This window comes from Natrix helvetica, assembly GCF_964273705.1.
Source record: "Natrix helvetica genome assembly, chromosome: 7".
NCBI classification, from domain to species: Eukaryota; Metazoa; Chordata; class Lepidosauria; order Squamata; family Natricidae; genus Natrix; species Natrix helvetica.
In genome coordinates, this window is record NC_138558.1 from 45670120 (window position 1) to 45682624 (window position 12505).

Consider the following 12505-nt stretch of genomic DNA (forward strand, 5'->3'; position numbering starts at 1 on the left):
TTCTACAATGATTCTTTCTACCGATTAAAAAAAAACCATTGGTTTACAAGACCTACGTGGTTGCGATGCAGAAGTCGCAGTTAAGGCTCCGTAGAGGCAGCGGCCAAGAAAAAAAAAAGAAGCGTCCTAAGAATGAGCCCCGTTTTGTTGGTGCGACCGCCTCCTTGGGAAAGGAGCACATGCGCACTACCTGCGTAACTATGGAGCTGACGAGAGCCCCTCCCGCACTCACCCGCTCGGCCCTGAGGGCTTCTTGGCGGAAGAAGCGTGAGTTTGCGAGAGGGTATAACGCGCGTGAAAGCACGCGGCACTCTCTGCCCGGGGTCCGGGGACTTTCCCCTAGGCGGCAAGAAAGCCAAGAGGAACAAATCCTCCGCAAGTAGCCTAGAGAGCAGGTCTTCAGAACGCTAATGTGACAACATTGCCATTTTCAGCTTTATAAGACTCTGTTGGACCTTGTATCTTGTAGGTTATAGTGAGCAGAACAAAAGCAGCGAAAATAGAATATATTTTCTGCTTGTTTGATTTCTCGAAACACATGCTATTTCTTAAATCACGGTCTTTTGCTAGGGAGTGAGGAAGAACAATTCTTATCAGAAAACCTCAGATTCTCATCTTTCATTTCCCTGCATATATTATGCAAATATTCACGTCTCCCCTCCCCATTGCTTCAGACAAGCAATGACCTGCAGGCGAGTTTGGGATTAGTTGAAGAACGTAATTTCTGAGTAATTAACGAACTAGATTGTTCGAAGGTTTGTGGCTAGAAAAGAATAAATGTGAAAAGTAAGTGATGTTAAACAACTGTTTTAAAATAAATGAAAACAAGAATTTTTAAAAAAGGAGAACATGAACAGGGTGCATTCCATTAATAGCCATATAATTACTTAACAGGATCCACTTTTTCATGGAGTCCCCAAAGCTAATGACAAAACCTTGCTTTGTGGGCCTTCCTAAAGCCTAACACAGGGGTGTCCAAACTTGGGAACTTTAAGACTTGTGGACTTCAACTCCCAGAATTCCCCAGCCAGCTGGCTGGGGAATTCTGGGAGTTGAAGTCCACAAGTCTTAAAGTTCCCAAGTTTGGACACCCCTGGCCTAACAGGATTGGGGCTAGGCTCATCTCAGGAGGAGTCAGCAGGGTAAGATTAATGAGAAACAAGCATTTCTCCTTGACCATACATATTTTATGATATGTATCTTATGATAAGGTATGATATATCTCTTTATTACAGCCTTAGAATCCAATATAATTGAAATATCTACAGATAGTCCTCAACATTAATTTAGTGCCAGTTCAAAGTTTCAATGGCTCAGAAAAAAGTGATTTATACCATTTTTTACATTTACATTGCAGCATCACCGCATTCCCCAACATATTTAAACTCAAAATTACTTGAGTTTTACTTGAAACAATAGGTCCATTGCTGGAAGAAAGTGACAAGCAACAGGGAGAAAGCAAAACTATTTAATTCATTTTTTTGCATCTGTCTTTACACAAAGGAAAAAACAGTCCAACAAAGGAAAAAACAGTCCAACCAATCAAAAACAGCACCACAAAAAACAGATTAGGAACACAAAATAGGGAAGAAAAAGATAAGTGAGCACCTGTCTACTCTAGATGAGTTCAAATCACCAGGACCAGATGGATTATACTCCAGGGTTCTGAAGGAACTGGCAGATGAGATGTCAGAACTACTGAACTATATTTTTCAGAGATCCTGGAGCACCAGAGATCCTGCCAGAGGACTGGAAAAGAGCTGATGTGGTTCCCATCTTCAAAAAAGGGAAAAAAACAGATCCAGGAAATTACAGACCTATCAGCCTGACCTCAATACCAGGAAAGATTCTGGAAAAGATAATCAAGCAATGAATTAGCGAAAACCTAGAAATAAACAAAGTAATAACCAAAAGCCAACATGGGTTTGTCAAAAACAGATCATGCCAGACTAATCTTATTGCATTCTTTCACAAAGTGACAAAATTAGTGGACCAGAGGAATGCTGTCGATATAATTTACTTGGACTTCAGTAAAGCATTTGATAAAGTAGACCATAACCTACTACTACATAAAGTAGAAAAATGTGGGTTAGACAGCATCACCATCAGATGGATTCGTAACTGGCTGACCAACCACACTCAACGTGTAGTCCTCAATGGAACTGCATCTACATGGAGGGAAGTATGAAGTGGAGTACCCCAACGCTCTGTTTTAGACCCAGTACTCTTCAACATCTTCATCAATGATTTGGATGAAGGGATAAATCAAATTTGCAGATGACACCAAGATGACTGGAATAGCCAACACTCCAGAAGACAGGCTTAAGATACAGAAGGATCTTGACAAACTTGAACATTGGGCACTAACAAAATGAAATTCAACGGTGAAAAAAGTAAGGTTCTACATTTAGGCAAGAAAAACAAAATGCAAAGGTACAGTATAGGTGGTACCTTGCTTAACAGTAGTAACTGTGAGAGGGATGTTGGAATCCTAGTGGACAACCATTTAAATATGAACCAGCAGTGTGCAGCAGCTGCCAAAAAAGCCAACACAGTTCTAGGCTGCATCAACAGAGGGATAGAATCAAGATCATGTGAAGCGTTAATACCACTTTATAATGCCTTGGTAAGGCCACACTTGGAATACTGCATTCAGTTTTGGTCGCCACGATATAAAAAAGATGTGGAGACTGTAGAAAGAGTGCAGAGAAAAGCAACAAAGATGATTAGGGGACAAAGAACGGTTGCAGGAACTGAGTATGTCTCGATTAATGAAAAGGAGGACTAGGGGAGACATGATAGCTGTGTTCCAATATCTCAGGGGTTGCCACAAAGAAGACGGAATCCAACTATTCTCCAAAGCACCTGAGAGTAGAGCAAGAAGCAATGGGTGGAAATAATCAAGGAGAGAAGCAACTTAGAACTGAGGAAAAATTTCCTGACAGAACAATTAATCAGTGGAACAGCTTGCCTCCAGAAGTTGTGAATGCTCCAACACTGGAAGTTTTTAAAATGTTGGATAACCACTTCTCTGAAGTGTTGAAGGGTTTCCTGCCTAGGCAGTGGGTTGGACTAGAAGACCTCCAAGGTCGCTTCCAACTCTGTTATTCTTTTCTATTCTACTAATATTTATAATTATGAAATAAGTGGTTGGAATACCTGATAATGGAACATCAGTGAATGCAAGGTTTTTTTTAAAAAAATAAGTTTGTATGTTTGGATTCCTCAAAGAATGTATGCAAAAGATGGATTGTAGCAATGGTGGGTTCCGGATCCTGGTGCAACTGGTACGGTGCAATGGGCCCGGGTGTCCACCACATGCATGCGTGCAGCATGCATATGCATATTTATCGCCTGCGACTCCAGCTGCTTGGTTGAGCGTCGTGCAGGTGGCGTATGCTCCATGTGCGTAAGTCCCGATCGGCTCAAATACAGGTAAGGGGGGCGGCCGAGCGGGTGGGCTCTTCAGAGCACCCTACTGGAATGGTACCTGATGCTCCCAGCAGGCACCAGTACACCCGTACCGGGGCTTACTGGTTGTATCCCACCACTGGATTATAGATTTTCTTCTGTGACACACGACATTTGAGGTACATTAATTCATATTGTTTTGTCATGTCTGGTTTGGTTTCTTTTTGAACTGATGTTCTATTCCAAAATTGTAGAATCTGTCCATTGTGGAGGAATATTACCTGTTAGATCCAGGGAATAGGCAAGAGAATTATATTGAGGGACTGATTTGGATGTATCGGAGACTAGATTCAAGTAATGTGTGACTTATATATATTTTAAGACATTTTTTACTAACTGGAAAAATGTTATTTCATAACCATTTAGAAGACTAGACCTCAAGCCTAATTAGATACATTGATTATATGGATATTTAAATGAATTATATTGGCTTAGGATGTTTTATTTTTTGTTATAGTAATAATTACTATAGTGGATGAATGTGCTTGTGTATTTTTCTATTTTTCTAAAAAAATGGCAAGAGAATGTTTTTTTTTAAAAAAAAAAAAACACTTCCAACCAGGTTTAGCATTTCTGATATTGGCTGAGGTCTGTAAAGTGCTGCCACCTACCTTTAGGATATGGTAAAAACAACAGGGAGTTTTTTCTGGAATCAGTGGAAATTACTAAGGTCATTTTGCTCTCTCTTGAGGTAATGACAGCTACAAGCTACAAAGTGACTCCTTAGACATAATGGAATAGAGCAGATAGCGAAAATAGAAATAGGGTTTATTCTTTAAAACCATGCTGATATTCATTTAAATTCAACTTTAGTATAACTTTTAGTAAAGGGATTTGAGTTACACACATTTAAATTCAAATTTTCATCTTTTCTTATTTGTGCTTTCAGATCATATATGATAAATGCCAACACTGTCCTGTCATTACAATTTCAACCACTGCTTCTTGCAATACAATTTTTTTAAAAACACTGACAAGCTTCAATCTGAAAGACCCCAAAAAATAATGCAGATGTCCATGGAGCTCCTTTGTTTTCCCTGAGCATCACCAAGGTCTACATATGAAGCAGTTTTGAAAAGAATGTCTAGCTCATAAAGCATTACAGCAGGAGGATCTTCTCAATGTAGAAATTAAGCAATCCAAGGCAAGAAATTTTTTTTTGAGAACAAATGGTTCTCAATTTGGTTTTCAGTTTCACCTGATCTCACTACTTAACAGAGTTCCTTACTCCAGCATAGATGTTAGGCCTGTAAGCCACTAGAAGACTGCCTCTATCCCAGAGGTAATCTTACAGAGTGGTGGTGAAGGTATAACCCACTCAATATTTCTGGGGCTTGGTTCTTTGCTACAATGAGCAAAGAGGGAGAGTAGATGATCAGCAATTCTCTTTTCATGGATGTATGAAATAAATCCTATATCACAAATCCTATATGGATACAGTATTACCATAATACAGGTATCTTCAATGCATCATCTATTAATGGTATACTTTTGCATGTATATTTTGTTGAGATAAGAACATAAAAGTGGAAATGAAGCCATGGTTTGCTCCATTGAAAAAGCTCAAATTGACCTGATCCATACATGTCCATCCTTGTTTACAAACCACAATTGCTCAATTTGCACAACACATAAAGCCAAAATGAGGCAAATGATGTTAGTTGAACTCAATATATGAAGCCAGCTATTAAGGGGTCTTAAAATATAGTGTACTATAGTCTACTACTTTTACCCATTTATTTATTTAGTTGATATGTTTTCAGCTAGCATGCCTGTCACAAAACCTCTTAACACAAGGAAACATTTCGTTAAAAATTACCAGTTCCATGACTATTCCTTGCATTCATTAACAACCCATTTTCATATAAACAAATGTAACAATGGGAACAAAAGTATACATTTGTAGCAAAACATAGGTACAATCTGAAGTACTTTCCACTAAAGGCACTGTTTTTCGTTTTACTCCGATTCAATGTTATATCCGATTTCAAGGTAGTACACCTACATAAGTACTTCATTCAGGCACTGAAGGCAGTATTTATAGCATACCATTCTCCAATGTTTGTCTACATCATTAAATGGGTTAGTTTAAACAGAGATAGGGACTAGTCTGAAGTGAAGCACTGGGCTTCCCTGACTGAGAGCATCCCCACTCCTAGTCAAATATAAGTCAGAATGATATACAAGTCTTTTAGCAGAAAAATACCACAAAATAGCACTAATCCAGAGCAAATGGTATCTCTATCTGGCTTATGAGCTCATAAATATTATAATTTCTTAAACATTTGTTTAAATCTGAACAGGAGCCAAACAATAGAAAATGCCTTTATTTAAGGTAATTTACACTGGACGCCACTTTAAAAAAATCACAATCATCTCTTTTCTAGTATTCTTACACAATAGTTATTTTAATTTGATTTGAAAAGACTATTAAAATACTGCTTTGGATTACGAAGTTAAACAAAGTTCATTGAAGGGTTTTCCTCTCCTCCTCTAAACCTTTCCAAAGGATCACAAATCCTTCTAAACAATGTGGATGTCCAAAAAGTTTACTGACAGCAAGAAATTGCCAAAATGGAATCTTAACATTAAATCTTAATAAAGAAGACTATTCCAGTCCTTTCTTTCGCTAGTAGCTCCCATCTTCCTCTCATTTTTACTGCTTCTGACACACACATACCCAAATTCTCTGGAAAGGTTTCCAGGGGCACAGGTTTCTAGAGGTCAGATAAACTGCATTATATTAGCAGTTCAAGCAATACTTTGCTGTAATTTCTACTTGTTTCATTTAAAACATGAAATGATAATATATTATTTTTGTCAACATTTATATCCTGGCCCCGATGTTCAAATCACTAAAGGCTAGCTATTCCTTAGATTACTTTTAAGAAAATTCTCAATGTTAGGGACAACTACTGATGGAAGTCTTGTTTTTGTCAAAAGATATTTATAGATCATTCAGAACCTCCCAAAATAAATTCCTTAAAACCAAATAGAATACACTTGCAAAAAGAGTGCTTTAAAAATATATTGAATTTAAATAATAGTTTCTAAACTGTGGCAACTTCTAGATTTATGAACTTCAAAACCCAGAATCCTCTGCCAGCCTAGCCTTTGCTAAAATTTGGGAGCTGCTCCACAAATCTGAAAGTGGCCATTGAGAAACACTCTCACTTAAATCAAATCTCTGAAAATCACCAAATCAATGACTAAAACTCAGAGAAGCCATAATTCAATTCATAAATTTAATATTTAAAGTATTAAACTTTAAACTGTTTTAAAAGAATGGTAGCACAGGTCATACAGAGGATCCGCAACCATTGCAAAAATACATTCCTAAAACCAATTCTTAGTGCTAACTACTTTTAAAACATGTCAAATTATATCAACAGCTTCTAACTGGATCAGGAGACAAATAAAAAGCTCTGATAAATGCTTGTGAATTATTGAATCACAGCCTGGGTCAGTATGATTGCTCTATTTTTCAGTAGCTGTTGCACAATGAAAGTGGTATTTGATTTTAATTTATAGAGATATGCTTGAAATGTAATGACTCTAGTACAAGCCAACATTGCAGAGAAAACAATATAGAGCTCTATTTAGAAAAAACAGCACTGCCAGACGTAACTTTGAGAAAAAACAGCACTGCAGAGTTTTTACTCTTGCACAGTAAATTAGTGCAACAAGTTTTATCTGTTAAATCCTAGAAAACATATTTGAAATTACAGACATAAGATTAGAACGCAATGCAGATGTTTTAATAAAACTAGCACCTATTTGTTGAACTTGTTCATTTACAGCACAAGATTTAAGTTTTTAAAAGCAAATATCAAGGTTATAAAAAAGGATTGAGATAATTAAAAGTGCTGTCAAAACAGTACATTACATAAAATGCAAGAATTTCCCCCTAAATTATTAGACATAAAAATTTGCTTAGTATAGAAAGCTATATTTATTTGAAAAAGTGAATGTGAGATTTTTTTCACAAATTTGGGTATTAAATTCGCTTTGAGGAACCTTAGTAAAATAAGAAAATTAAAGATTTAATGACAATTTGTAACTTTGATATTAAAAAAGGACCAGCATATACTTCTTTGAATTAAAATTTAAATACTACTTAATTAAAACAATCCAAATCAATAGTTTGCTTTTTAAACAGGCATGTGAACAGTATAACCAACACATGAAGCATGTGATTAAATATTTCTATTTTTAAATAACATTTTACCATCTAGGTACAATGGCTGTTGTTTGCGTATTTTATTAACTCTTTATAAAGGATCAGGGTTCAAAAATGAACATTACTGTTACCAAATTGTAAGACTTACAAAATGAGACTGCATTGACCAGCAAACTGTACCTTGATTAGTTAAAAAATATAAGTTCAGTAGACTATTTAGCAAATAAAACAGCACAATAGTGTGCTAAATTTTAAGGCAAACCTCTGCACACTTTACATCTTTAAAGAATTATTTACATTTACTACAGAGTGAAAAGAACAATAATGGTATTTATTCTGCAAAAAAGAACCAAGAAATAAAAAATATCTGGGACTCTCCTTTACTGTACAAAGATAACTCAGTGATTTGTGATAAAACATCATTTGCTAGTATAGGCCGTAACAGATTCACTGTTATGCAGTATTTCTTGAGGATTTCGTAGAGCAGGAGGTAAATTTAATGGTTTGGATTCATCATCAAGAAGCACCAAATCTTCAATTTCTCTTCCTTTGTATTTCCTTTTACATAATTTCACAATAACTTTCTTCTTGAGGAATAGTTTCAGTGCTTCCCTTGAAGCAACTGCTTTGGCATTCTCCTTACTTTTCCCGCAGCCAGTACCCAAATACACAGATTTGCATCTCAGTTCACAAACTATGCTTTCCTGAGAGCTTTTATTTTGAGGTAAATCTGCAAGCTCTTTCAGTGGAACGAATTCAACATCTAATGTTGCCTTGACAGACTGAATGGATGAGTTTAAGAGTTCTACATGGTTGACACTTGGACTAAATCCTCCAGCAGCAACTAACTTCCAAGCAACAGCTTTGTAGAGTCTATTGAAAAACGGCTGCTTTTCTTTTGCATCTTCATGCGTCAACAATTTGCAGGGCACTTTAACAGAGGCTACACTTGTATGGGTACTACTTTTTGAAGCTAATACTGTTGTACTTTCCAAGCCAACTTTCTTTTCAGATTGTAAGACATTTTCAGATTTGTGCTTATTAGCTGGTGTAGATTCATAATTAGAAGCTTTGCTTTCTGTTCTTCCTCCAGTTAAAGATGCTGCAGGAGCAATCTTCTGAGTCACAGTTGAAGCTGCTGCAGGTGTTACGTTGGGAGTCAATTTTGAAGGTAAAGCAGATTTTGTCTTCTGAGATACGGTTGAAGCTGTTGTAGGTTCTACCTTTTGGGTCAAGGCTGAAGCTGCTGTAGGCAAAGACTGAGTCTTCTCTGGGGTTGTTGATATCTCTTTTTCTAAGTTTTTTAGCGATTCCTTATCTGTTTCCACCCTCAGCTCTGCCTTTGTGGACTTTTCATTATTAACTTCAAGCGGTTTGTCAGCACCAGTAGCCTGCTTCTTGCAAGGACCTTCTGGAAAGCAGAAACAAATTATGTATGTAATTCTGAGTAAATACAAGTATCCTTATTTCCACAAAACACTACCAAGAGAATTAGAACCAAAGTATCTACTTACTTTAACCTTAACCATAACTCTAATGAATTAAATTTTGCAAAAAGTTGATATTTAATACAAAAGACAAATAACGTGTCCCATAAATTTATAATTTGGATAAAAAAAGCTGGAGCTTTTCCATTTTGGGGTTTTTTTTTGGGGGGGGGGGTAAAAAGGCAAACTGAACTATGAATTGTAACTATTTAATGCTAGTTAACATCACCAACTTAAAAAAAATCACCTTACAAACTTTAAAAGTTTTAAGAATTATAACAGCAGTAATTAAATAATTTCTGAAGTATTAACAATTTTAACAAATAAGCTAACATGTATTTGGTTAAATATATTCCTATGTGTATTTGCCAGCTATGATCTGCTAACCATTGCTACTGGATATGCCTCGTTTCACCTTGGCAACCAGTTCATCTCTCAGAGTGTGGGTTGGAGCATTGGTCACTGTAATGCCTACCGCCATGTCCATCACCTTTTCCATCACTTGCGGAGAATATCTAAGCAGGAAAGATAGAAATTAGCACTTTGAGGAAAATGGATTCTATATTCATGACATTTAGCGCATCAATGGCTTCTAAAGCACAAGCATTGGGGTTGGTGCATGTTAAACTATTTAGTTAAGCTACTTAAAACATCATTCTGTTTAGAATTTCAAGGTGATGTACAATTGTTAAATTTAATATAAAGCATAATAAATAAAAGCTCAAAGCCTTGATTTAAAAAACAAAAACAAATATCAAGTCTAGGTACTTAGGCTAATAAAACATACAGGTAGCCTTCGATTTACGTTCACAATTGAGTCCAACATTTCTGTTAAGTGAGACATTTAAGTGAGTTTTGCCCCATTTTATGACCTTTCTTGCCACAGTTGTTAAGTGAATCCCTGCAGCTGATAAGTTAATAACTCAGTTGTTAAGTGAATGTGGCTTCCCCACTGACTTTGCTTGTCAGGTCACAAAAGGTGATCACATGACCTCAGGACACAGCAACAGTCATAAATATGAGTCAGTTGAATTTTGATCACATGATCATGGGGATGCTGCAAAGATTGTAACTATGAAAAAAGGTCAAGTCACATTTTTCAATGTCATTGTGATTTTCAACAGTCACTAAATGAACTGTTGGAAGTCGAGGACTACCTGTATTAGGCTCACTCCAAGAGAGTACAGTGGAGGTATTAGACAAGCTACTACAAGGATTTCTAGTCATTGTTGATTCAAAGATTGTGCTATAGTTAAGATTTCTATTATGTGAACAGAAAACATTTAGGATGACTTATCAAAAGTAACACCAACAGACTGAAAGCAAGAACCAAGCATTTAAGTGAAAAGAAAAATGCAATCCTCAAGTCAGTGGGGATAGTTTAATTGTAGGGGCCTCATATGTATTACAGCAACACTTTTCCTTCAATCCTCTAAATCTGGGCATAGAGGAAAAATAGTAAACAGGAAATTTATTTGGGAAATTACCCAAGAATTGCAATGTATTATAATCATTATATTCTGCAGAGGTCAGTTATACCAAATAAAGACATTGTGCTTTATCATAGTAGCAGCTGTAATAATTAGATGCATTGCACAAAAGATAGAAGACTCCTTAGGATTTCCACATTTACTACTGTGACTGTTACAAACAGTGTTTGTAAGAAAAAGTAGAATAAAAAATGACCCTCTTGCAAATTTTCAAAATGTGGGAGACTTCAAAGCAATCTTCCAATCCCACCCACTTCCTCCCCAAGAGCAAATCTCATATGGTAAACATTATCTCTGCAAATTGGACAGCCGTGGAAGCATTTGTATTGGGCAGAGATCTACGTTTAAAACAGAGAGCCAGTTGGTTAAGGCATCAGGCTAGAAATGAGGAGGCTGGTAGCTCTAATCCGGCTTTACCCGTGAAAGCTGGCTGGGTAACCTTGGGCCATTCTCTCTCTCCAGCCAAACCTTATAGCAGAGGTCTTCAAACATGGCAAGTTTGGAGACCTCTGCCTTACAGGCTTATTATGGCGAAAACAGGAGGAGGGAGGAGTATTTGGTATGTTTACTTCCTTGTGTTATTTATAAAAAATACTGAAGATGGGATTTAAAACATTTTTTTAAAAAAACCTAAAAAATCCTATCAATCTTCTTCCTCCACTACTTTTACTATACTAAAATACACCGTTTCTTGAAAGCGCATTAAATTTTGTAATTCTTCCCCCCAAAATATTTCCGCAACCAACTTACCGACAACCCAGGAAGACGTGGTTGGCCCACACCCTGGAGAAAGAGACCAGGCGACGGAGCTCCGCGCGGTCGGCGTCGTCCTTTCGGGTCACGGGCAGGCCCTCCGCATTGCGAATCAAGAACTCCCGCCGGTACTGCCAGTGCTGCTCGGGCTCACACTCGTCGCGCAACTTTTCTACCCAGTCCACGCCGGCATCGCTCGCTTCTCCCGCTTTCTCGTTCCCTTGGCTAGACGCCGCGGCGGGCCCCGCTACCGGGGCGGCTTCCCCTTCGGCCATGGGCCGCAGGGAAGTTTCTCTTAACAACCGGCAGCTGGCAGCTCGCTCTCCGAACCAGGAGTATTTACTTCCGGCCTACGTTACCGCGACGCGAAGGAACTGGCTTCCCGTTTAAACCGTCGGTAGCGCGAAGACCACTCAACATACCCCTCCCCCCGGAGGTGATCAAATCAGAAGCTGCCGAATTATCATAGGCAAGTTCCGGCTACCTATTTATGACCTCATTTCCGCGCGGCCCGCCGCTTCCTGTTTATGAAACTTTCTGCCCTTCCCATCGTTCCTCCCGACTCGATGTTCTTTCCGAGGAACAGTTGCTTCGCTGGTGGTAGTGTCAAGTAAATGGTCAAAGTCTCTTGGGTCCACAAGTCGTTTGAGTTTCCCTTCAGTCCCTTTTTGCTGAAAGTCTGTTGAGTAAAAGGTTTTCTTAAGGCAGGGGTGTCCAAACTTGGAAACTTTAAGACTTGTGGACTTCAACTCCCAGAATTCCCCAGGCTGGCTGGGGAATTCTGGGAGTTGAAGTCCACAAGTCTTAAAGTTCCCAAGTTTGGACACCCCTGTCTTAAGGTGTCGTTTTGATCCCATGTCGTCTTAGAATAGAATAGAATGAATTGGGATGGGGATGGAATGGGATTCATTATTGCCAAGTGTGATTAGGCACACAAGGAATTTTTCCTTGGTGCATATGCTCTCAGTGTACATAAAAAGACAAGATGCATTTGTCAAGAATCATAAGATACAGCACTTAATGATAGTCATAAGGTACAAATGAGCAATCGGGAAACAATATCAATATAAATCAAAAGGATACAAGCAAAAAGTTACAGTCATGCAGTCATAAGTGGGAGGAGA

At 37.9% G+C, this 12505-nt stretch overlaps 1 protein-coding gene across 1 annotated transcript; it reads right to left on the minus strand.

The window, feature by feature from the left end:
* Positions 1-5780: 5780 nt before the first annotated feature.
* CDKN2AIP (CDKN2A interacting protein) lies at positions 5781-11877 on the minus strand. The gene is made up of 3 exons (XM_081959380.1): positions 11379-11877; positions 9526-9653; positions 5781-9062 (listed from the first exon to the last, which is right to left on the minus strand). The coding sequence occupies exons 1-3, from the start codon at positions 11654-11656 to the stop codon at positions 8071-8073; spliced, it is 1398 nt and encodes a 465-aa protein (XP_081815506.1). The 5' UTR covers positions 11657-11877; the 3' UTR covers positions 5781-8070.
* Positions 11878-12505: the final 628 nt, after the last annotated feature.

Coding starts and splice junctions, on each gene's coding strand:
- CDKN2AIP (XM_081959380.1), bottom strand. CDS start 11,656: ATGGCCGAAGGGGAAGCCGCCCCGGTAGCGGGGCCCGCCGCGGCGTCT. Junction 9,654..11,378: donor CACGTCTTCCTGGGTTGTCG/GTAAGTTGGTTG, acceptor TTTCCTGCTTAG/ATATTCTCCGCAAGTGATGG. Junction 9,063..9,525: donor AGGCATATCCAGTAGCAATG/GTTAGCAGATCA, acceptor TCTGCTTTCCAG/AAGGTCCTTGCAAGAAGCAG.